Raw genomic sequence first — 27,095 nt, forward strand, 5'->3', positions numbered from 1 at the left:
CAAATTTTGGACGTTCAATCCTCTATTAAACTCGCACTAGCGAAAAAATATTACAAAAAATATTTCCAAAAAAAATAAATGACCAAAATACCTTTGAAAGTTTCATGGGGTATTTTGGTCATTATATTTATCGAAAATTTATTTTTAATATTTTTTATAGGTACGTCTCAATGAGAAGATGGCATGTACCAAATTTCATATTCATACAATTTGTATAAAGAAAACTAAAAATAAAATACTTTGAGATGTCAGATCTAAGATCAAACGGTGAGTGGCTCTCTTGATCAAAATTGGACGGCTGGATGGTAGGGGAAGCATAGATCTTCTATGTTGTAGGGGAGTACAGAAACTTTTCCCAATAAATGGATTTATTGTAAGAGACTCTAATGTATTCCGGCCTAGGTTTTGGTCCCGTCAGGTCTAAAAGTTGGACCCATACCCATATTTATCGAGTCTCAGGTCTATCCTGTCGGGTTACCATCACTATGAGTTTCTGTTTTTTTTTTTTTTTGCCCTTCTTTTTTTATCATATACCTATTGGCAACAAGGTTACAATCATCACCCATTAGATTTCAAGCCGTCTGATTTGTCGTTTAACAGTTAAAAATGACTACGAATTCTTATTATATATGATTCTTAGTACACCCAAGTGAATCAAGCTTTATGTATTTTATCTCCAACAGTTTATGGTCCTAACCCCGGGTTTGTGAGAGAGGTTCTTTTTTATTTTTGGTTTCATAAACTCAAATATAATAATTTTTTTGGGTCCTCGTGAACTTACTCCCCACCTTGTGAGTTGGGGATCTCCTTTCACACGATTTGCTCATTGTAGTGGTAAAACGGTTTTCTATTGGACAAATTTTTATTGGTTTTAAGCATGAACCAAACGTGTGTGACTTTATATGAAAACTGTTTTATGAAGAAATTTTCATACGAACTAAATGAGCTACATTGTGTACATACCCAACGCTACATAGTGTACACACCCAACCTAATTAGGAGTCATGCTTGGTTTGAATGGTGAGTTATTGATGTCAACAATACTACTACTCTAAGTTTGATTCTTACTGTTGAACTACCAAAAAAAAAATTAAAAAAAAAAATATAAACAAAAAGGAAAAGAAAAAAAAACGAGACAAAATATGTGGATTTTATGGATAAGCTAGCCAACTACAATATTGGCTAGAAGACCCAAATTACACATTCTGGATGACTCATGTTCACTAACTTTTATCTTCTTTTTCTTTAACGTACAATTTTTTTTTTTTTTATTTCACCAATTGTGCTTAGCTTCAACACACCTCTCCATTAAAATTGTAGGTAAAAATAATTTATATAAAAATATATTTTTTAAAAAAATAACATTAATCTTATGTGCTTGAGATTAAATTTAAGCCAACCGGCCTATAGCATTCAATAAGTTTGCCACCTCACAAGCATGTTTCCCAAAAAGAAAAAGCATATCCAAGCTAATGGACACATCAAAGGCCTTGTAACAAAATTGGGCAACTATTGATCTCCCTGATGCAAAGCAAAAGAAGCTTTTTTCTTACCATAAAGGGAAAAAAGATGTCACAAAAAATCATAAAAAATGGATGTGTTAGGTCATGCTTGGCTGTAAATGAAAATGGATCCACATTTTTTTTAGATGCATATGGGATTGTCACAAACTGGTTGAGAGTTTGATTGCTATTTCTTGCTTGATGTTCGTTCTCAATTGAAACCCTATAAAATTCATTGTAATTCTATAAATTAGAGAAAGAGAGAAAGGGATAGAGATTAGAGAGAGAGAAAGAGAGGGAGGGGCTAAGGATGAGGTGCACTAAACCTGGGGTTCACCTGTTTCGTATTCGGTTTACCGAACAGGAGATAACTTAAGAAAAAAAATCAAAAGAAGGGGAAATTACATATAACCCCAAGACCATGTTGTTATGCAACTTACCCCCAACTAGTCTTTTTCTCTCACTTTTTTCCCCAAAACAAATTTTCTAGCAAATACCCCCAACCATCCCAAAAATTAAAAAAAATGAAAAACTACTTTTACTTTACTCTTTACCTCTCTCCTCCCTTACTTTACCATTTACCGTTTACCCTTTACCCACACCTTTCTCTCCCCTTCCCCATGAGACCTAAAAAATTAGTGTGAGAGGACCCACAGTCTACAGACGCACTCACGGCATGAGATCCTTCCCTCTTGCGCTCTCTCTCGGGCCAAGCTCTCTCCTTCTCCTTCTTCAAAGGATTTTTTGGCCCGAGTCCTACCCTCTTTCTCTCTTCTACTGTCTCATTGAATCCAGGGCCCGATCTCTCTTGTTGAAATAGCTATCAATTTCTTTGCCCTAGCCTAAGCCCCCAAAGCCCGTAGCTCTAGTTCTCCTTATTATTAGTTAACATGTAATACCACCCAAAAGCAAAAAGAAAAAAAAGGAAGGTTGAGGGATAGAGAGAGAGAAAATGGTCTGGCAATCTATGAGGGCGATCCAGAAAGAGTTTTTAGAATCACAACGCTACGATATTGTGTAAGTGTGGTCCGATAGTGGAATACTTTGGAGTCATAGGGTTCCGGTACTATGTAAGTATGGTCCGGTAGTGGAACACTATGGAGTCGCAGGGCTTCGGCACTGTGTAAGTGCGGTCCCGCAGTGGAACACTTTGGAGTAACAGGGCTCCGACACTTTGTAAGTGCGGTTCGATAGTAGAACACTTTGGAATCACAGCGTTTCAACACTGCGTAAGTGTGGTCCGGCAGTGGATCAAGCGCTCCGACACTATATAAGTACGGTCAGGCAGTGTAACACTATAGAGTCAAAGGGCCCTGGCACTGTGTAAATGCGGTCTGACAACGTGCTACTGGGGTCCAAAAATCAACGTCAAATCTGACTAAATTGATTTTTATGTATGAGAAAGTCATTTTCGTCTAAAAAACTGAACTTATTTTCTTGGGGATATTTGCATGAAAAGTTTATTATGGAAAAAAAAGTGAAAGAAAAAATTAACTGGGGCTAAGTTGCATAAAAAGTGTAGTCATAAGGTCTTTTTATAATTTTTCAAAAAAATATGGAAAAATTGTGGAGGAGAAGGGGGTTCGCCGTAATTTGAGAACAATGTGTTCCCATTTTATAATTGACCCCTATATAATCCGTACATAATTTTATATTGAATTTAACCAAGGGGTAAATGGATAGTAATACTCCAGCGGGAGTATACAATCCTAAGATTACTCCTACATTTGATTTTACCCAGGGGAGTAAATGGACGGTAGTACTCCAGCCGTCCAGCGGGAGTATACTTTTGGTATTGAAATTTTGACGCATATCAAGAAATAACGCGTGAGGCACATCATAAAACCCACTGATATAAATAGCGGCGTTGTGCTGCCCTTTACCTTTTACACAGGAGTTCCATTAACTACCTAGCTCTTCTTCTCTGTAAGGTAATTAGGGTTTTTGCTTCAGTATGGTTGTTCGTTTTTCTCTTTACTCTGCATTTTCTCTTTCTTGTTTTAGTAATCAAAATCTTGTGCTTTCATTTCCCTATTAGGGTTTTATTGCTCTAGTTATTCTTTCCTATTTATGGTCTTCAATGTCAAAATTTTCCTTTTTTCCCTTTCTTTCTTTAAAGGGTTCATGCTTTGTAACTTTTCAGCCATTTTTTAGTTTTTCTGATTGCTTCTGTATCTTCCTAGGGTTGATATCATCAAGGAAATCAAGGAAATAATCCGTGAAAATGTCAGCTGGGTATGGTCCTCAATCTTCTCGAGAAATATTTTGTTTTGATATTATTTGATTTTCATTTCTGGTTTGTAAGTCAAATCTTGATCTATGGAATTCAGTGTGGTTTCAATACCATTGTGAATTGTCAACATAGTGTAATGCCGTGGAGTTTTCTATTGTTTTTCTTCAATCTCACTTTTTCCATGACTGAAAATTTATGCTTGCTAGTTCTTACCACTACCATGACGAGTAATTTGTTGCAAAATTTTGTACGGTTAGCAATGGATGCGTAATTTCAATATGCTAACCAGCAAGAAGCAAATATGGCAATAGAAAGTTTTTGTTTTAGGATTCCTGTGCAGGGTTAGCATTCCTTTATTTTAAGCTCTGGATGCACTATGCGCAGATAACATTTCCTCTGTGCAGGGTTAATTCAAATGAGTTTGAATCCAGACACTTATTTACTTTTTTGGATACGTTGTCTCCTTTCTAACATATGTCTTTGAAGTATATACTATCTATTTGATTTCTATTATAGACACAAGGATACTGGATAGTTCCTTAGCTGTTGAAGGGGCAGGTTATTCTATTATCGACACATGGATACTGGATAGTTCATTAGCTGTTGAAGGAGCAGGTTATTTGATTGAGCTAGAGCCTGATCATTTTTTTGAAGTGTTGTAGTTTTGCCTATAACGATGAATAAGTTTGTTGAATCACACAAACTCGAATTTTCCGTTCGGTTGCAGCTGTTTCTGGGGAAAAACACATTGAATCCATCATTTGTGCTCGTAAGAAATTGAAAGTTTGTCATGTTACTTAGCCTATAAGACTATAAGAATCAGTGGGGGAAGTAAAACTTCCTAACAGTGGTACACACAATCCTTGTATGTCAACTGTTATGTAAATGAAACTTTCAAAGTGTTTCTGGAGGCTTATTTTGATAAATGGCTTAGATAGTATCCCCTTGGAGGCTTAATGTTTATACTTGTATCTATTAGAAATTGAAGTTCATTATAGAATGTAAGTTTGGGAATGAAGATTTATGATACACCATGCAACGATGCCTTGTTTCAATGCTTATTAGGAAACGGTGTTACAAACGCTCGATAAACACTTTTCACGATGGGTTGTTTATAGCCACGGTGTAATAAGTGACACACGTTTGACTTAGGGTTTGAATGGTGGAACATGATTCATGTAGCCAACCCCAAAAAGTTGAGATAAGGCTCGGATCCTGTTGATGATGTTGTAGTGAAAGAGCAGTCATCCATTAAATTCAATATTTATTTTATTTTTGGGTATTTCTATAGTATTTATTATTTTAAGGGGTTGGATGTCATTATTTAATTGGAGTCCTAAATTGGTGGGATTTGGTGAGGATTAAGTACATGCTAAAGAGAGATGGGAACTAGTTTAAGTTTAGGTTTTTGTATGTAGTTGGAAGCTTGTGAAGGAAGTCTTACAAAATACCAAAAGGGGTCCTTATATGTATTTATTTAGAAATATTTTTTGTGTGTAAAATGAGGATATGTGCCTCTCATGTGAGTAGTAAGATTTGAATATCAGAGTTCAGATTTATTTTTCTTTTTCTTTATTTGAATTTCAGACTATGATTAGACCACTCTCTTATCTTAGGCTTGTGGTTTTTTTTCTTTTAGATTTTTGTGGTTGAATTTAATTTAGGGAAGAGGAAGAACAAAAATAAACTACACCAAAATAGGAAAAATAAGAAAAAGTGAGAATATACCCTCGTTCTAATTCTGCAAGGGGGTCACAAGATCCTAAAATCAATTTCTTCTTTTATCTATCTATTTTTTGTCCAACACTCGCACATCTATAGAAAAAACCAAAACAATCTATATTGCTCCATTAGAAACCTTGATCCCTGTTAAATCCTAGCCCTTCATTCTTATAAAGTTAAGTTTCCAATGTTACCGCACAAACTCTCTATTTAAAAAGATATAAATACCCCATGAAGAAGAAAATGGAAAAACCCTACTTCATTGACTATGTCATTCTCATGGGGGTGGGATAACTAAATAAGCTTGACCTGGAGCTTGTTGAACTCGTCACATCGTTCAAAGGCCGCCTTGTAGTAGTTGTTGGCATGATGCCGCCATTTGTCTTGGCACTCCTTCCATCGTAATTTATCAAATAATAGTCCATGTATTTTGGAGCTTCTTATGGAAATATGTGAAATCTGTAGATGATTTTAACCCTATCTCGCATTAAATGGATTGTATTTCATATATTGTGATTAATTTGATGGGTTCTTAATGGTTGTTAATGGAGTTCGTAGTATTGTTTGGTTAGTTTCAGCATTTTTTTGCTTTTAGTTTTATGTCTTCATGATATGCGATACATTCTGTTTCATTCTTAGACTGCTCTCCAAGGTTGAAATTTGGTTATGGGCCTACTTGATTGCAATACCCTCCTCTTGGGGATCGATACTTTCCAATCCTTGACTTATTTCACCCATCTCTCCTCAAAGTTCACTTATTTGTCCTTGATGTTCGCCAATCTGGGCTTGAAAACTTCCATGGTTTTATTTATGCTTCTTTGATTATTGATTCGCAACCTCCATTATTGTGGCAATCTTGGTTGTAAGAGCAGGCTTTGGTTGCCTTGTGGTGGCTGGATCTTTTGAAGCTCTGATACTACTTGATTTGAGGAAGTGGCAAAGAAAACAAACTAAACTAGAAAAATAAAAATAAAATAAGTGGAAATAATATATTCTTTATATGACGTAGTAAAGGTATTAGGGCTTTCCTTTCTCTGTCTTCAGGAGTTTTTTTTGTTGTTGTAGAGAGTCGATGTGTAGAATTAGAAATATAATTTTGAAAAGATAGATGATGATTTAGTAGTGAATAGGGTCTCTTATGGAGCAAGTTAGGTTTTATACATGTGTGTTTGTGTGCTTGTGTGTGCCAGATAGGGAGAATAAGAATTGATTTTGGGATCTTGTAACTTTTTACGTGGTTTATTCTCTCTTTTTATTTTTTTTCCGTGGACTGATTTGAGAGTTGATCCTTGATATATCGGAAAGCGAACAAGATTTGTGTAGCATACCCTAAGAAGTTGGGATGAGGCTCAAATGGTTATGATTACGATGATGATGATGATATTCCCTCTTTTTTTATTGTAGTTCTCTACCACTTCCCTATGTCAAAATTTATTCTCTTGATGTCTATCTCTCGATTTTCACTGTGCCAAGCCATGTTTTTGGGGCGATAGCTGTTTTGTGAAGGTGTTGTGACTTGATGTTTGTTGAGTTCTATCATTCCCCATTAGACAATCATAATCCTATTCACCTATTCAATCTATTAAGTGAAAAAAAAGGTTTCTGAAATATTTATCCTGCATAAAATAACATTATCCATCTATGGAGCTTCACTCATTCCTATACTGTTAGGCATCTATAAATAATCAAACATCCATCCAAACATATTGTATCATTCTATTATGTCTGAAGTAGTTATCTTGAAAATTGAAGCTATTTTTATTAAACTTTGAAAGGTTGAAGTAATACAACCAATATGAAATTGGGTTCCGATTTTGAATTGAAGGCCCTAATTTAGTTGAGCACCTTAACTGTCGTCTATTCCCAACTTTTGAACTTGTGAATCTGTTATCCTTGGACTTCATTTTTTTTAATTTATTTTATTAAAACAAAAGATTTGTATAAGTATGGGTGAAAGAAGTTGATACAGCTGAAAATTCTGTCACGAATGAATTTTATACAAGAACCAAGAATATGGGATCTCTTATCATAAGAGGGCAGCAGCATGAACCCGATTTTTCATTGGCTGTAGTAGCCTCTTTTTGCGCATGGTTTAAGGAGACACGAAAGTATCAAAGGTGGAAATTCTCCTCAAAGTGATGTGCCCGTCTCCATGTGCAGGGTGCGCTTCTGTTGGCGCATCCAATAATATTGAGAGTCTCCTTCAGTGAGCAAGTGCCGGCCCAACTGTGATCGAATAGCTTGGGACCCCTGAGGAGAGCTTGGGTCTTGGACAATGTTGTGTCCCCAACACCATTGGATTGGAGTAGCTGGGAATGAAGTTGCTGAGCCGATCTCTTAAAATCCCGTTGACTCTAGATGGTTTTGAATCATCCAAAGAGCACCCGTTGAAGTTTGTTTAATATGTTACTCAGTGTATCTAAAAGCTCTAGGCGGGTCCTAGGCGGCTTGGGGGGTCCAAGCCGCTTAGCGCCTAAGCAGCCGCCTGGGTGGGCGCCTAGAAACCTGCGCAGCTGCTCAGTTGAAAAAAAAGTAAAAATCCCAATATACCATATTCCAAGTTAAAAAAAAAAGAAAAAAGGAAAGAAGTCGAGAAGAGAATTTTGATAATCCATATTGTTAAAATAGTAAACTGTAAAACCATACAAGTGTAGGATATAAAAGTCAACACTCAATACAACAGAAATATACAGAAATTTAGAAAATATACAGTCTAACAAAAGTCAACACTCATGACTCAACACAACAGTCAACAAACTCAACAATGAACACTCAGCAGTCAGCACCAAGAGGCAAGAGTCTTCAATCATCATCATCATCAGAAGGAATATCAATAGGGCAAGCCTCGTCATCTGCATCAGAGTCGAGGCCATCATCATCAGAGTCATCTCCTTCTTCAATATAACGCTTATCCTCCTATGTTTCTTTTGAATCTGCCTCTTCTTCCTCCTCTTTTTCTACCTTCCCCTTACTAGTATGTGTAGTCTGTGCAGATGAGGCCCTAGGAGTTTTGGCTGCTCTACCATTTTTTTTGTGCTTCTCTGAACTCAAATATTGTATAATTTCCTCTTTGGTAGCGTCAGGAACATTTTTACATGGGGCAACATCCCTCGTAATACCGGCAAGGTGTTTTTTAAACTAGTAATTGCCCTCATTAGTATCCTTTCCACAATAATTACATTTAATACGATTTTTATCCCTTGGATTCGGGTTATAACCATGCTTCCAACTCGGATCATCACTCCGACTCGAAACTGGAGAAGATACTTCCATAGAACAAGGCTTATTTTCATCTTTTTTTGATTTTTCAAAATTCAAAAGATGTCTAATCTCATTTTGAACTACTTCATGAACCTTTGTGCAAGAAGCAACATTACCTCTAACACCAGCAAGGTGTTTTTTGAATTGGCTAATACCCCCATTGGTATCTTTTTCACAAAAATTACACCTTATACAATTTTTATCATTTGGTTTTGAGTTGTACCCATACTTCCAACCCGGATCACTTTTTCTAGGAGTAGCAGATATAGATATATGACAAGGATTTTGTTCTTGCTTTTGTTTTCCATAACGCAAAAATTGCTTAATCTCCTTCTTGATAGCTTCAGGAACATTTTTACAAGGGGCAACATCCCCTTTAATACCGGCAAGATGTTTCTTAAATCGGTTTATGCCTCATTTTATATCTTTTTCACAAAAATTGCATCTAACGCAGTTTTTGTCACTTGGATTCGCGTTGTATCCATATTTCAAACCCGGATCTCCACTCCGACTAACTCTTGAAGAAGACATCTTAAAATAAAACAAGCAATCCAAAAAATGAACTTACTTTGGTTGCTTGAACTCCAAACTTTGAGAAACACTTTGATGATTTGATCCAATGAAATGTAGTATTTTGGAGGTTTCTGTTATAAAAGGGGTTCTAGTGGGTTTAGGGTTCAAATGAACCTAAAAGGCATCATTTGAAAAAAATGAAAGAAAAAAAAAAAAAAAAGTTTTCCGTCTCTAGGCGGGGCGCAGGCCCTGGGCGGTCGCCCAGGGCTGGGAGCTAGGCGGCTGCCTTGGCGGATTCCGTACCGCCCAGGGAAGACCGCCCAGTTTGACCGCCTAGTCGCCTAGGCCTTCTGGACCTCCTAGGCGCTAGGCGGTCCGTTTTTTTGAACTATGATGGTACTGCTCAGGGGGGTATCCAAGTTGAGTATATGGCAATCTTTTGGGTTTGGCCCATATGATGCGCTCCAGCGACTCGCAATGTGTGAGGTTAAAAACCAAAGAACTCCTTGCAGGAGAGTGTCCATAAGGAAATTATGGCCCTGGATCCCTTATTGAGTGTGACAAGGTTGAGCTCCGAGTCTTGGAATATTTGCCTAATTTATTCCAACCAATTGATCCAGATTATACAAGTAATAGTGAGCCCCCAAAGGATTGATTGGAAGAGGGATAATACTAAAGCATCTGTGGAGGTTGGGATGACCCAAGGAAGGCCAAAGGGGTTGAGGAAGAATTGCGTTATTTTAGATGTGGTCTAAAGTGGAAGCTTTTTTTAGGACCATAATCCATTTCAAGCCTGTTCTGGGATGGTCCACAACTTTCCACTGGTAGCCAGGGCTCCCTTTCTTCCACTGATGTAGGTTTGTTTGAAACCTCAGGTTCCATATCGGGCAGTCACCTAGTATTTCATGGGTTCATGAAATGGTAGCTTATTGATCAATGGTGATGGAGAACATGCTTGGGAAGAGAGATTCAGGAGTACTGCTGGCAGTCCACAGGTCTCTAATTGATGAAACTGCCTGCTTGGGCTCAGAATCGATGTGGGAGTAGAAATTATACATTACCCCACCGGTGGATTGGGCATACTTGGGAAGCCATCTTAGGGGGTTGACTCCATACCTATACATCATCTCCGCTGTTAGTTGCGGTTCTCTGTGAATCGCTGTCAATCTTTATAGCCATTTACCAAGTAAGGTGGAATTCATATCCTTCGGTCTTCTTATCCCTATGCTATCTTCCTGTTTAGGTAGGTTAACCTCATCCCATTTGATGAGTTGGAACTTGTGGGTGTTCCTAGAATCCTCTGAAGGAAATGTTTTATCATGGTCTTGAACTTTTTGATGGTCAGCATGGGCACACTGAGAGGGATATATGGATTAAGGGAGTACAAGCCAAGGTAGCTTTGATGAGAGTGATGGCGATCCCCAAGAGATACGAACCCAAATTTCCTGGCTGCTGGACTTATTTCAAAGTTTTCTTTGACAACCTTAGCTTATTCTTCTTTTTTAGAGGTCTTTTTCTTTTTTTTAGAACAAACAAAGAGAGTGATGGCGACCCCCTAGAGCTTATTCTTTTTCTAGGTCTGCTTCTTTTGTTAGAACAAAAAAAGCTTTATCATTTTCTCCCCCAAACAAAAAAATTCATTTCAAAAGGTACTTTTTCTTCTGTGATCTCTGTGACCAAAATTCATGATTATGCTCGAACATTGTGAAAGCATAATCTTGAGATGATGATCCCAATATTAAGCAATGCAGAATTTATTCTCACATTCCAAAAGTTTCTCCATTTAAGTTTCCCTATGAAATTCTCAAGTCCAACTATGAAAAAGAAGAAATCAAATAGAAGGCCTAATCTATTTAAATATCAAACATCATACATATTTCTCTTATTTGATAGATATGATGTATGCATCATGTCAATTATCAAAGCCATGGATGCATGATAGGATGGGAAAGATTCCTGGATGCATGATATGACAGGAAAGATTCCTGACCTTTTTTTTTTTTGCATTTCTTTGGCAATTTGTTCCTTGGTAAGTTTTTTTGTGGGTCATATTCTTAGTGATTGTTATGTGCAATTAATCATACTAGAGAGTTATTATCAGTTTCCATCAACATTCAGTTAATCATTTATTGTATCTCCAGCAGCCTTCTCTCTATACATTATAAATATGTATGTGTGTGCATGTTTCCTTGCGTGCATGTTGTGCGCCTGTGTAGCTGCCATTATTTTTCTGGTAATCATGAAGTGGCGGGCTTTTGTTTCGGTCTTAACAGAGATGAAGCTTCAAATGTTCCGGCTGAGGCCTCTGGTCCCGCTCTTGGCGAACCAATGGACATTATGACCGCTCTTCAACTCGTATTGAAGAAGTCACTCGCTCATGATGGCATTGCCCGTGGCCTCCACGAGGCTGCCAAAGTCATTGAGAAGCATGCTGCTCAGCTGTGTGTGCTTGCTGAGGATTGCGACCAAGTTGACTATGTGAAGCTGGTCAGAGCCATTTGTGCTGATAACAATGTTAGCTTGATCACTGTGCCAAGTGCTAAGACACTTGGAGAGTGGGTTGGGGTAAGTAGATTGAGCTTACTCTTACTTTTTATGTGATGGTATTTTTTCATTACACCATGTATGTGATAATTTGTCAAAGTTCATCGGGTTGACTTTTATGAAATGCTTTCTTGGAATGATTGATCGTTTGTTTGCTTGTTGCATTGTGAGAATATGGACTTTAGACCTGTTACTTGGATCTTCTTAGGACCTTGGTTATCATTATTATTCCCTTGGTTAAATTAGAGACTCCTATTTATTGTGGGAGTGCCTGTACCTTGGAAGAAATTCCCTTAGAGACAAAGATTGGGAGGGACCCTTATGTAAGAGATGTGCATAAGCAAACAACAATAAAGAACACAAGGAAAGCAACAGCAACAGAACACAGAACAGGAAATAAAGAAACAGATGGAGAAGGAAACAGATAAACATAATATATGACTTAAAAACATGCACACCGAAGGTCTATAAACAACTATAAGGATCAAACTTACAAATACAAGAGACAAGCAGAAGTAAGAAACTTACAAACATAAGTGGAAAGAAGAAACACACGCATAAGCAGAAAGAAGAAGCACACCAGAAAGAAACTAGGCTGAGAGGCTCTAAGTAGCACTCTGCCCTTTACAAATGACTTAAGGGGCTATATATAGACCGTCGACGTGAAATCCGGACTTCAAACAAAATTAAAAAAAAACAGCTGGCTTGGACAGGTGGCCTTATGTACTGTAAAAAGTTGATGTACAGTGGACAGGTGGCCTTATGTACTGTAAAAAGTTGATGTACAGTGGACAAGTGGCCAATCATGAACAGTGCTGTCAACAGAATAGTGTTGAAAAGTGCTGCCGACAAAATAGTGTTGTACAGTGCTTCTTGAACAGTGCTGCCGACAAAATAGTATTGTTTAGTCTGTATCATAATTGAGGGGATATCCATCAGAATCATAACTCGGTGAAGAGTGATTGGACGGGCTGTGTGAGGGTCCAATGTATGTATCATCACTTGAACTATCTGTTTGTATTTCTGCAGGAAGAGGATGATCTGCAAGCCAAATGTGCAGTTGGTGTAATAGAGCAGCTCCTCTGGGAGTTTCATCATTCCAAACTGCGTTTCCTGTATAGACATCCAAAGGAATCCATTCTGGCTGGATTTTGTTAATGTAGTACATGAGAATTTTCAATTCTTTCCATAAATCTGCCTGAAATAGCCAAAAATTTAGGAGATTGGAATCATACCATCCAATGGTTTGGATGAGAAGATGTTAGGTGAAATAGGTATGTTCTGGATAAATCTGACGATTAAGGTCTTGATGGAAAGCTATAATGATATAAGGTCCGTGAAGATAACCAAAGGATTCAATCCATGGATTATAATGGTAATGTTTTAAAAGGATATTATAGAAGTTAAATGCTCTGGGATTGGGATGAATGTAATTGTACCATTGTAAGAAATGACAGTGTTGGAGATAGGAAAGTAATTTTCTTACATGGAAATTAAAACATATATGGTGGTTATGGTGGTTTTGGGTAAGATACCGGAGAAAACAAATGGCTTCTTTTGGGATATTATAATAATGTCTGATTTGGAATAGGGATAAAAAAGGATATGATTGATGGCATCGAATTCCTTGGAAACTTTCTCCATGATTTCTGATTACTATTTCATGCATTTTTTGTTGCATATTCTTATTTCTGAAGTTTATTGTTTTTCTGAGAATGATGTCATATATTTCATCACGAACATCTTGTGAATCATCATCTATTCGGATAATCGCTCCCACAAAAGGAACAACTGGAAGACGAGGTTCTTCAAAAAAATTTCTTCTTGAAAACATGTCTGCCAAAATATTGTTTTTCCCAGAAATATGCTTATACTCAAAATTCCATTGAGAAAACCGGTTAGACCATCTTGAGTAATTGAGGATTCGGAAGAATTTTGTTCTTAAATTTCAGCATATTTGGAAAAGTAGACAAATCCATTTCAACAAGGAAAGTATGTCCTATTAGATGAAATTGGAAATTTTCAATTCCTCTTTTTACCGCAAGGATTTCCTTGAATGTTGAAGGGTAATGGAATTAAAAATCTTTAAACTTTCCACTTTTATAGCCACAGATCATTCTGTCTTTTTCTTTTTCTTCAAGTAAGATACATGCCCAAAATTCATCAGAAGCATCAGTTTGCAAAATTCTTTTTCCTGTAGAGGGGATTTTTAAAGAAGGTAGATTTTGAGATAATCTTTTAAGCTCTAGAACACACTCAGTCTATTTTCTTGTCCATGGTGGTGCTTTTTTCTTCAGCAAAAGGTAAAGAGGACTAGTGAACATAGAGAGCTTGGGAATAAAAGGGGACATATAATTTACAATTCTTAAAAATTGCTGGATTTGTTTTACAGAGGATAAAGTATCTGGAAACTCTAGCAAGTGCTTGGCTATATGAGGCTGGAGTTTGTACATTCCATTGTGAAAATGCATAGTAAGCAAATCTATTTTTGTAGTAGCAAAGACACGTTTTTTCTCAGAAAGTATGATACCATATTTACAACAGAGGGAGTGGAATTTATCTAATAAGAGAACATGACTATCGAGATCAGAAGAAAAGAGGAGTATGTCATCTATATATATCAGTGCCTGTGTTGAGAGTGGTTCAAAAATGGTGGTTAAAACTTTTTGAAAGTATGTGGGTGCATTTTTTAAACTAAAAGGCATAACCGTCCAATGAAAATGGTAATGTGGTAAACAGAAAGCTGTTTTAGGACGATCTTCTGGATGAATTCCAATTTGCCAAAATCCTGATTTTAAATCAAGTTTGGAAAATATGTGAGCATGTATACTTGGGAAAATAGTGCAATTTGATTAGGCAAAGGAAATTATCAGCTGCAAGGAAGGTATTTAACGGTTGGTAATTGATAACTAATCTGAGCTTTCTTCGGATTTGTTCAGCTCTTTTATTTACATAAAAGGCTTCACAAGCCCAAGGAGAACTGGTAGGCTCAAATAACTGTTTCTTTATCTAATCTTGTATTTCTAGCTTAGCTTGGTCTAGCAAATCCGGATTTAAACCTCTGTAAGAAGCCTTTGTGGGATTTATATCTTTATTTTTCTTAAAAAGCTGTTGAACATAAAATTCTGATTTCTCCATAATGGATTTGTACATTTTTGGAGAAACTCAAAATGGGAATTGGCACAACAGTCTGATATAATTTTTTGTTTGACTGTATCTAAGGTGTAGGGAGGATCTATACAGGCTATCCATGGCAAGGTTAGGTTCCTATAATGTAATCCTTTGGAGGTCCATTGAAGTTTTACTTGATGTAAAACATCAAATCCAAGTAAAAGGTCTTTGTTCGGTAAATAGGATTCTAAGAGTTTATGTTGGATAACTACTTTAGGAAACAGTTTAATCAGAATGGGTTCGCTAATTTGTGTTATGGCAAATTTCTATCCATTAGCAGCTCGAAAAGTTTGATTGCATGTTTCCCAAAACTGTTTTGGTAGTAAATCAGGTTTTAAAATACTAGCGGATGCTCCTGTATCAAAGAATGCTGGTATAGTCAAAGGCTTGGAGTAGTGTTCTTGGAGTATCTGAACAAGGGCTATTGGGGTAGGTTGGTAGGGTAAATTGTTTATGTCTGAAATTTCATCTTGTGGAGACAATAACTCTGGAACACAGATGTTGCTTATCTCATTGAGCTCAAAAACATCAGAATAAGAAATGGATATCAATGTATCAGAATTCTGCTCATCATCAAGTGAAAACACAGATTCTAAGTCATCATCTATTTCTTTTTCCAAAACCTGTGATAAAAGATGTATTATCTTTTTTTTCTTTTTCTGGTTTGGACAATCTTTTGCAAAATGTCATTTCTTTCCACAGACATAGCATCTATCGCCTCTCGTGTGTCTTCGAAATCTTGAACGTCGAAGGTATTTGAATCTTTTGAATTTCTTCTTTTTCCTCTTTTGGTCAAACTTCTTTTTGCCTTTCGAGGCAAGTGGACATGAACATTGTTTTTCTGCATCACATTTAATCTTGAGATATGGTTTATCACAAGATTTTCTCAGCAAATGCTTATTTTTTTCCATTGGTTTTACAAATTCAACTTGGTTGCAGAGTCTTTCAAGAGCATGGAGAACAAACTGGTATAATTCACCAAAACTGGTGTTTTGAATGGCAAGTCTTTGGTTTTCCATTGTTTTTGTTGCTTCTTTTCCAAGAGTAGGAGGTATGGATTCAAGATAAAATTGTTTCAAATTTATATCATCAATTCCTCCTATTTTATGGTATCTTTTGTTCATCTCTGAAAAATGTTTTTCAGGATCTGTAGCTTGAAAGAACAACATTTAAGCTGAAAAAATTCTTCTCGGGCAGCAATTTGTTCAGGCTTGATTGGGCTTGAGAATTCAGAGACCAAATAATTACGAAACTCAACAATGGATTGACTATGTTTTAACTGTGTTTGCCTGTATTCTCCAAGACTTATGTACCAATCGAAAAGGCACCCTCTTAGCCTTACAATGATTTCAGAAATGGTACTGGCTAAGGTGTTTGCATGATTATTCATTTTTGAATGCATCCATCCTTGAACCTCGCTAAATCTCTCATTCCATCATGAAGGTGGAATGTCATCATTAGTAAATCCTTTAGATGAATCTCCATAGGGTGGGGTAGGTTGAGGTTCTTGGTTCGCATGAGGTCTAAATTTTTCTTCTATTACGGGTTCTGGTTCATGAGGTGGTTCTAAGGGCTTCATCATTAACAAAGAGTCTGAATTCAGGGAAGAAGAAGAGGATTTATCATCAAAGGCTTCAGAGGTATCAGTCATAGCTTTTGACGATTGTGTTTCAGTTTGAAGATTTACTTCAGGCTGTTTGGTCAGGTTTTTGAGGAATGAACTCAAATTGTTCAAGGGCTCAGAGGAAGTTAATATCTGAGTTGGGACTGAAGAGGTTACAACATCTGACTCAGTATCAGAAGACTGAAACATTTGGGTTTCATTTTTAGGTATTTGAGGACTAGGATGAAGTTGCACTGTTACAGGTGGTGAAGTAACAGAAGGTTTAGGTATTGGAGTTTGTGATGAACTGGGTACTGAAATATTTGGTTTTTTTCGCAATTGAGGAAAGAACATTTCTTCAGGAAAACGTCTTTCATCTTCTAAAGAACTTAAATCTTTAAAACCAAAGTTTCTTGGAGGAATCAATCTTGTAGGTGGGTAAAGAGTTCTAGTTGGTGGGGAAGGATCAGGACTTCGTAAAGTAGGGTAACTTTGATTATAAGGATTTGCAAGCAAAGGTTTAAATTGGGAATGGTATTGTGGCTGTGGGTATTGAGATTTCATCCAAAAATCTTTTTCAAGGCTCTGCAATTGTTTTTTTAAAAATACTTTTTCCTTTCCTTTCTGATTCAGTAAATAGGATTGTTCATGAATATCCTTTACTGTATATAAAATCTGCATCAACTCTTCATGCAACAATTGAATCTTTTCTTTTAATTGAACAATTTTTCCATTTAATCCCTGTAACTGTGAAGACATAACATTCTGTGTTTCTTCAATTCGAAGTAATGCTAAATTCTGTGATTTAGCATTTTCAGCTTGCCAGTTTAGGCTTGCTTCAGCCGGAGATATATTCTTTTGTGCTCCGGTGACATCTCTTGTACTGGGATTTTTAATCTTCTATACATGTTTTTCATTGCCCTGAATTTTTTCATAATCATGTAATGGAGGAAAATTTGAGGCTTAATTTGAACTATGAGGGTCAAAGGCGAAGCATTTTGGAATGTGATTTTTCTTTCAGAATCATCATTCTGATCATCCCATTCTGTAGGGATAATATCTTTTGACACAGTGGCTTTAGGTTTCTGACTACCATAAGTTACATAATAGTCCCATTTTCCTGAACTCTCACCAAGTAATCCAACAGTTGGATCACCTTCAATGTATCTCTGATGAAGCTTTTGTTGCGATGAAATTTTCTTTTTATTTTTCTTTTTTGGTATTTCATCAAAATCATCTTGATGACAAGTGGTACAATTGCAAGTATCAAACCAATTATGACCATCAGAAGTTTTCTGTTTGTAAATTGGTTTTCCAGTTTTGTCAAAGGCCACGACTGGAACTTTTTCAAGCAGACCTTGAATATTTCTCTGGTTTGATTTTCAATAGCTCTAGGAGTCTGAAAACATATTTGAATTGTTCCATCAGGCATTCTTGTCATCCTGGAATCTGATTGCATCACTGGTTGACTTTGATTTTGAAAATTTTCATAGTTTGTCACCCATGTGGATGGAATCAATTCAAGCAAAATTCTCGAGATATTTGTCTAGGAATGTAATGACAGACAGGTTGGGAATTATTGTCAACTTTAATGAACAGGGCAATATTTTCACATTCAGGGGGTAAAGGGGTGTCAAAAGCATGATTCTGTAATCTATACACCATTTGATAATGGAGTGTTGCTACAGTGGCTGTTTCAATTTTTTTGGTTCCAGTAATTTGTAGTTGAACTTTGAAAGCAGAACTCAAATGAAGGTCTTTGATTGGGATATTAAAGTTTGGGAAAAAGGTAACAAAAATGGTGCCAGCGTTTAAGGTTTATTTGGACAGTTCCGATACAGGCATGCTGGTATTCTAAAAATCTGGAATCTAACAATGTAATTCGGGAAACTGCTTTCATACCTTTTCTACCATGGAAAGTTAAGGCTAATTTAATGGCTCCAAAATGAATATAAGTATATCCATCTTTAAGCCATTGGGGAAAAAGGTTTCTGGGTAAAGTAATGGTGATGTACTGTTCAGCTTGGGTAGCAGGGATTTGATGTTGATCAAAAGAAGAAGCTTGAACATATTCTTTGATGGCTTCAGGATTCTTTTTTCCACAGTTTTTTTATTCTTTTGATCCAATTTAAGCTAGATTTATCATAAACCTGATAAGGATTAATTAATTGAGAGCTAGTTTCATAAAACTTTTCAGGAGTATAGGTTATTTCAAAAAGGTATTCTTGTTTAGAAAACATGGGACCTAAATCTGGACTAGGAGAAGAAGCACTATCTAAAGAGATATCGGAGATACTTTTTTCTGCCATTTTGGAATAATCTACAGAGTTGACCGTGAAATTTTTGAAATAAAGGTTAAGGCCAACTTTCCTTATCTAGTTAACAAGGTATGAACTCTTTACACGGCCTTTTTGCCTCAACAGAGCTCCTGTTATGTTAACGTTTTTAGAAAGTATTGACAGTGGAATGACATCAACACTTAAAATTAACCTTTAGTTCATACTATGTTTTCTGATGTGAGAGATCCTTAGATCAACTAGGCAGTCGCAGAGCATACTAATCTTAGTATGAACTAAAGATTAACCCAGTCACTAGAATAAATTTAAGAATTAATCTTAGTGGCATGGCTCTGAATCAAAAAGGAAAGGAAAAAACATTTTTACAAAAACAATTGCAGAGCCTTGAAAAAGATTTTTGGATGAAATCTCAATACCCACAGCCACAATACCATTCCCAATTTCAACCTTTGTTTGCAAATCCTTATAATCAAAGTTACCCTACTTTACGAAGTTCTGATCCTTTCCCACCAACTAGAACTCTTTACCCACCTATAGGAATGATTCCTCCAAGAAATTTTGGTTTTAGAGCTTTAAGTTCTTTTGAAGATGAAAGACGTTTTCCTGAAGAAATGTTCTTTCCTCAATTGCGAAAGAAACCAAATATTTCAGTACCCAGTTCAACACAAACTCCAATACTTAAACCTTCTGTTACTTCACCACATGTAACAGTGCAACATCATCTTAGTCCTCAAATACCTAAAAATGAAACCCTAATGTTTCAGTCTTCTGACACTGAGTCAGATGTTGTAGCCTCTTCAGTCTCAACTCAGATATTAACTTCCTCTGAGCCCTTGAACAATTTGAGTTCATTCCTCAAAAACTTGACCAAACAGCCTGAAGTAAATCTTCAAACTGAAACACAATCGTCAGAAGCTATGACTGATACCTCTGAACTTTTGATGATAAATCCTCTTTTTCTTCCTTGAATTCAGACTCTTTGTTAATGATGAAGCCCTCTAAACCACCTCATGAACCAGACCCTGTAATGGAAGAAGAATTTAGACCTCATGAAAACTAAGAACCTCAACCTATCCCAACCTATGGAGATTCATCTAAAGGATTTACTATTGATGATATTCCACTTTCATGATGGAATGACAGATTCAGAGAGGTTCAAGGATGGATGCATTCAGAAATGAATAATCCTGCAAACACCTTAGCCAGTACCATTTCTAAAGTCATTGTAAGGCTAAGAGGATGCCTTTTCTATTGGTACATAAGTCTTGGAGAATACCGGCAAACATAGTTAAGACATAGGTAATCCATTGTTGAGTTTCTTAATTATTTGGTCTCTGAATTTTCAGGCCCAATCAAGCCTGAACAAATTGCTGCCCGAGAAGAATTTTTTCAGCTTAAATGTTGTTCTTTCAAGCGACAAGATCTTGAAAAACATTTTTCAGAGATGAACAAAAGATACCATAAAATAGGAGGAATTGATGATATAAATTTGAAACAATTTTATCTTGAATCCATACCTCCTACTCTTGGAAAAGAAGCAACAAAAACAATGGAAAACCAAGGACTTACCATTCAAAACACCAGTTTTGGTGAATTATACCAGTTTGTTCTCCATGCTCTTGAAAGACTCTGCAACCAAGTTGAATTTGTAAAACCAATGGAAAAAAATAAGCATTTGCTGGGAAAATCTTGTGATAAACCATATCTCAAGATTAAATGTGATGCAGAAAAACAATGTTCATGTCCACTTGCCTCGAAAGGCAAAAAGAAGTTTGACCAAAAGAGGAAAAAGAAGAAATTCAAAAGATTCAAGTACCTTCGACGTTCAAGATTTCGAAGATACACGAGAGGCGATATATGCTATGTCTGTGGAAAGAAATGACATTTTGCAAAAGATTGCCCAAACCAGAAAAAGAAAAAAAAGATAATAAATCTTTTATCACAGGTTTTGGAAAAAGAAATAGATGATGACTTAGAATCTGTGTTTTCTCTTGATGATGAGCAGTATTCTGATACATTGATATCCATTTCTTATTCTGATGTTTTTGAGCTCAATGAGATAAGCAACACCTGTGTTCCAGAGATATTGTCTCCACAGGATGAAATTTCAGACATAAACAGTTTACCCTACCAGCCTACCCCAATAGCCCTTGTTCAGATACTCTAAGAACACTATTCCAAGCCTTTGACTATACCAGCATTCTTTGATACAGGAGCATTCGCTAGTATTTTAAAACCTGATTTGCTACCAAAACAGTTTTGGGAAACATGCAATCAAACTTTTCGAGCTGCTAATGGAGAGAAATTTTCCATAACACAAATTAGCGAACCCATTCTGATTAAACTGTTTCTTAGAGTAGTTATCCAACATAAACTCTTTGGATCCTATTTACCGAACAAAGACCTTTTACTTGGATTTGATGTTTTACATCAAGTAAAACTTCAATGGACCTCCAAAGGATTACATTATAGGAACCTAACCTTGCCATGGATAGCCTGTATAGATCCTCCCTACACCTTAGATACAGTCAAACAAAAAATTATATCAGACTGTTGTGCCAATTCCCATTTTGAGTTTCTCCAAAAATGTACAAATCCATTATGGAGAAATCAGAATTTTTATGTTCAACTGCTTTTTAAGAAAAATAAAGATATATATCCCACAAAGGCTTCTCACAGAGGTTTAAATCCGGATTTGCTAGACCAAGCTAAGCTAGAAATACAAGATTTGATTAAGGAACAGTTATTTGAGCCTACCAGTACTCCTTGGGCTTGTGAAGCCTTTTATGTAAACAAAAGAGCTGAACAAATCCGAGGAAAGCTCAGGTTAGTTATCAATTACCAACCGTTAAATACCTTCCTTGCAGCTGATAAATTTCCTTTGCCTAATCAAATTGCACTATTTTCCCAAGTATCACATGCTCACATATTTTCCAAACTTGATTTAAAATCAGGATTTTGGCAAATTGGAATTCACCCAGAAGATCGTCCTAAAACAGCTTTCTGTTTACCACATTACCATTTTCATTGGACAGTTATGCCTTTTGGTTTAAAAAATGAACCCACATACTTTCAAAAAGTTTTAACCACCACTTTTGAACCACTCTCAACACATGCACTGATATATATAGATGACGTACTCCTCTTTTCTTCTGATCTCGATAGTCATGTTCTCTTATTAGATAAATTCCACTCCCTCTGTTGTAAATATGGTATTATGTTTTCTGAGAAAAAATGTGTCTTTGCTACTAGAAAAATAGATTTCCTTGGTATGCATTTTCACAATGAAATGTACAAACTCCAGCCTCATATAGCCAAACACTTGCTAGAGTTTCTAGATACTTTATCCTCTGTAAAACAAATCCAGCAATTTTTAAGAATTGTAAATTATATGTCCCTTTTTATTCCCAAGCTCTCTATGTTCACTAGTCCTCTTTACCTTTTGCTGAAGAAAAAAGCGCCGCCATAGACAAGAAAACAGACTGAGTGTGTTCTAGAGCTTAAAAGATTATCTCAAAATCTACCTTCTTTTAAAATCCCCTCTACAGGAAAAAGAATTTTGCAAACTGATGCTTCTGATGAATTTTGGGTATGTATCTTACTTGAAGAAAAAGTAAAAGACAGAATGATCTGTGGCTATAAAAGTGGAAAGTTTAAAGATTTTTAATTCCATTACCCTTCAACATTCAAGGAAATCCTTGCGGTAAAAAGAGGAATTGAAAAATTCCAATTTCATCTAATAGGACATACTTTCTTTGTTGAAATGGATTTGTCTGCTTTTTCAAATATGCTGAAATTCAAGAACAAAATTCTTCCGAATTCTCAATTACTCAGATGGTCTAACTAGTTTTCTCAATGGAGTTTTGAGTTTCAGCATATTTATGGGAAAAACAATAGTTTGGCAGACATGTTTTCCAATTGTTCCTTTTTTGGGAGCGATTATCCGAATAGATGATGATTCACCAGATGTTCCTGATGAAATATATGACATCATTCTTAGAAAAACAATGAACTCCAGAAATGAGAATATGCAACCAAAAATGCATGAAATAGTAATCAGAAATCATGGAGAATGCTTCCCAGGAATTTGATGCCATCCATCATATCCATTTTTATCCCTATTCCAAATCAGACATTATTATAATATGCCAAAAAAAGCCATTTGTTTTCTCCGGTATCTTACCCATAACCACCATATATGTTTTAATTTCCATGTAAGGAAATTACTTTCCTATCTCAGACACTGTCATTTCTTACAATGGAACAATTACATTCATCCCAATCCCAGAGCATTCAACTTCAATAAATTCCTTTTAAAGCATTACCATTATAATCAATGGATTGAATCCTTTGGTTATCTTCACCGACCTTATATCATTATAGTTTTCCATCAAGACCTTAATCCTCAAGTTTGTCCAGAACATACCTATTTCACCCAACATCCTCTCATCCAAACCATCGGATGGTATGATTCCAATCTCCTAAATTTTTGGCTATTTCAGACAGATTTATGGAAAGAAATGAAAATTCTCATGTGCTACATTAACAGAATCCAGCCAGAATGGACTCCTTTGGATGTCTATACAGGAAACAGTTTGGAATGATGAAAGTCCCAGAGGAGTTGTTCTATTACACCAACTGCACATGTGGCTTGCAGATCATCCTCCTCCTGCAGAAATACAGATAGATAGTTCAAGTGATGATACATACATTGGACCCTCACACAGCCCGTCCAATCACTCTTCACCGAGTTATGATTCTGATGGATATCCCCTCAATTATGATACAGACTAAACAACACTATTTTGTCGGCAGCATTGTTCAAGAAGCACTATACAACACTATTTTGTCGGCTGCACTGTTCAAGAAGCACTGTACAACACTATTTTGTCGGCAGCAATTTTCAACACTATTCTGATGGCTGCACTGTTCATGATTGACCACCTGTCCACTGTACATCAACTTTTTATTGTACATAAGGGCAACTGTCCTGGCCAGATGTTTTTTTTTAATTTTGTTTGAAGTCCGGATTTCACGTCCGGGGTCTATATATAGCCCCTTAAGTCAGTTGTAAAGGGCAGAGTGCTACTTAGACCTCTCAGCCTAGTTTCTTTCTGGTGTGCTTCTTCTTTCTGCTTATGCGTGTGTTTCTTCTTTCCAATTATGTTCGTAATTTTCTTACTTCTGCTTGTCTCCTGTATTTGTAAGTTTGATCCTTATAGTTGTTTATAGACCTTCGGTGTCCATGTTTTTAAGTCATATATTCTGTTCATCTGTTTCCTTTTTTCCTGTTCTGCGTTCTGTTGCTGTTGCTTATGTTTTTTATTGTTGTTTGCTTATGCACATCTATATCTTCCGAGTTGCTTTGATGGTTGGTCCCATTATATTATATCTGAGTTTTAGTTTGTCAAATTATTAGTTTGACTTTATGGCTGGTCCAAATATTTTATATCCGACTATCCAAGTGTTTCCTTTGCCAAATTATTATGTTTGCTTGTTCTTGATCTTTTTTGTCTGCATTCATGCACATGCATGAGCCCCTATGTGTGTGTGTGTGTGTGAGAGAGAGAGATGATTTGAATCTGCAGAGAGAAATTTCAGCTCACTGTGTTATTATTATATGCAGTTGTGCAAGATTGACTCCGAAGGAAAAGCCAGGAAAGTGCTCGGTTGCTCCTGTGTTGTTATAAAGGTAAAGGCAGAATCTCTCTACGTCATAGGATTGTATAATGTGAAACTATTTGCCTTTGGTACAAGGTCATAATGATTCTTAGTTGTTAGATGTGAAATCAGATGGCTGGCTATGTGTTAATTCTCCCCTGAGAAAGTTTTTCAGACTTCGAGCATGTTTAATGGCATGGCACCGTTGTTTGTGATATTTTTGTACCAAAAAAGTTAGGGTATGGTTTGCATAAGGTTTCAAGTTGCAACCTTAAACAATCCAAGGCGCACCTCTAAATTTTATCATAAATATAATTTTGATATAAAAAAGGGTGTGGTTTTTATAAGGTTGCGACCTTAAACAATCCAATTAAAACGCACTTCCAAATTTTATCAGAACATGTAATTTTTGCGTAAAAATTCTTAGGATTATCTTAAAATCTATTTTCATACCTAATTATAAAATTTTAAACTTCGAAAATGGTTAAAATCAAGCAGATCTATAAACATATGAAAATCTTGAAAATGGTCGGTCTAGATAAATTTGTTGCAAGATGCACTATTTTTGGGACTTATTATTATTATTATTGTTATTATTATAATTTTCATATTTATATATGTCAGTGTCGAGATGGTCAATAATAGGGTTTTTTGACATTAAAACAACTTTTTCCATGGATTTTGAGGTGCATCTTTAATTCTACATTTTAAGGTTGCACTCTTATATAAACTTTTTCCTATAAAAAATTCTTAGGATGGCTTGAGAATCTATTTGCAGATTATAAAATTTTAAAGTCTAAAATGGTTCAAATCAGGTAGATCTATAAACACATGAAATCTTGAAAATGGATGGTCCAGATAATGTGTTGCAAGATGCACTATTTCATGGACTCAAATCTTTTTTCTTTTCATATTCATACATACATCTTGATGTTGAGGTAAGCAATTAGAGGGTCTTCAAACATCCAAACACAACCTTTAATGATGGATTTTTGAAGTGCACTTTTAATTCTACATTTTATGGTTGCAACCTTATATAAATTTATTCCAAAAAAATTGTATGGTTTCCCACTCAATCTGTGTAGGCTTCATCTTTTTCCTTTCATTTCCTCATTTCTTTTCTGGGTGGGATTGCAGGATTATGGTGAAGAATCCGTGGGCCTTCACATTGTGCAGGAGTATGTGAAGTCCCACTAAGTTCCCATGTGGAGAGGTTTTCATTTGGGGGGTTCAGAGCAGGAGTATGTGAAGTCCCACTAAGTTCCCATGTTGAGAGGTTTTCATTTGGAGGGTTCAGAGGCCTCTGTTTTACTCTGTTTCTCAAAGGAATGCATGGGTGAGGGTGAGGTAGTAGTAAGAGTTATTTTTTTGGTTCAGTTTTGGGTAACCTTGTTTAGGAAACTTTAGAACACAAAAATTTGTTAGCAAAATGAAGTGGGCTGTGACCTTTCTATTGATTGTAATCCCAATTTGAAAGTGGGATCCTTAATGGAATTATGGATTTTGGGGTTGAATGATGATGCTTGTAAAGTATACTTGCGGAATTGAAAATAGGTTGATCCAAGAGCCATAAATTGATTTTGTTTTTTAATTCTTGTTTTTTTTACAAATTACGCAATGGGATTGTTTACAAAGATATTATTTTTTGTATATGATGGTCACAGTCATTCTCACTCATTAGATGTCAATCCCATTCATTAGATGTCAATTTGGATAGCTTTGGGTGAGTTATGAAGTCCGAAATTTTTTTTTTTTAGAGTTTTGTATCTATTTAATAGCCATTTTAAAATTTAAGAGAATGATGGTAAATTCTATGTACAAAAGATAAGTGGTCTTTTTATTGGTAACTTTTATGTACAAAAGATAAGTGGTCTTTTTGTAGACAATCTTTTTGGTTATACCAAGGCACATTCGATAAAAAGAATAATTCAAAGTAAAACACTGATCAGAATAATCCGAAAAACAATATGAGAATATTTATCGTTACTGTAGCTTGAGTTTTTTATTTAGTACGTCGATGTCAGGAGTGCCCTAATTTTCATGTGAATCTAAGTTGTAAATAGATAAATCTGAAATTGAAAGCAATTTGTATTTCAGTTTGTAGACCTTAAGAGGCATGTGTATTCCATTAGAACGATTGAGGGGTACTTGGGCACATTTCAAGCGTCAACTTCATGTAGATATTTTATCTCATTTTATGTCAAAACTAGTATGGATTTTATAGAATCTTTTTTGTTTTTGGTTAATTCACTTAATTTTCCAACAAATTGAATCTTGTAAATTTTTTAGAATCTTTGGGCTATGTTTTTTTGTTTTTTGTGGGTAATTTAGTGGGGATAACGAGCCTTTATCCGTTTTTTGAAATCGTTAGTGGTTTTTTAATACGTTAGGTGAAAATAGAAGTCTAGATCTTATTTAGGGCACAAGCGATGTTACCACCACAACCCCAACCCCACACCCACCCATTCTCATCTCTCTGAGCTACACTTAAATGCCTATGCCAGATTGGCAAAGGATGTAAAGGGTCTGTTTGGATGCTATATAAGGCGTTGATAAGAAACTTGCAGGCTATCAATACTTCGTCTTAT

At 36.0% G+C, this 27,095-nt stretch overlaps 1 protein-coding gene across 1 annotated transcript; it reads left to right on the plus strand.

The window, feature by feature from the left end:
• The first annotated feature begins 3,390 nt into the window (after positions 1-3,390).
• On the plus strand, positions 3,391-26,081 carry LOC18426143 (small ribosomal subunit protein eS12). Its single transcript, XM_011622094.3, has 5 exons — positions 3,391-3,433; positions 3,686-3,737; positions 11,505-11,796; positions 24,473-24,538; positions 25,645-26,081. Exons 2-5 carry the CDS (start codon positions 3,727-3,729, stop codon positions 25,702-25,704), a joined length of 429 nt encoding a protein of 142 aa, XP_011620396.1. The 5' UTR covers positions 3,391-3,433; positions 3,686-3,726; the 3' UTR covers positions 25,705-26,081.
• Positions 26,082-27,095: the final 1,014 nt, after the last annotated feature.

Source organism: Amborella trichopoda, chromosome 1 (genome assembly GCF_054954075.1).
Source record: "Amborella trichopoda isolate Santa Cruz 75 chromosome 1, AtrichopodaSantaCruz75HAP2 v2.0, whole genome shotgun sequence".
In the NCBI taxonomy this organism is placed as follows: Eukaryota; Viridiplantae; Streptophyta; class Magnoliopsida; order Amborellales; family Amborellaceae; genus Amborella; species Amborella trichopoda.

What these genes read in the sequence shown, in the direction of transcription:
- LOC18426143 (XM_011622094.3), top strand. An exon ending in CACTTGGAGAGTGGGTTGGG is followed by an intron (nt 11,797 to 24,472) that starts GTAAGTAGATTG and finishes TATTATATGCAG; the next exon opens with TTGTGCAAGATTGACTCCGA. An exon ending in GCTCCTGTGTTGTTATAAAG is followed by an intron (nt 24,539 to 25,644) that starts GTAAAGGCAGAA and finishes GTGGGATTGCAG; the next exon opens with GATTATGGTGAAGAATCCGT.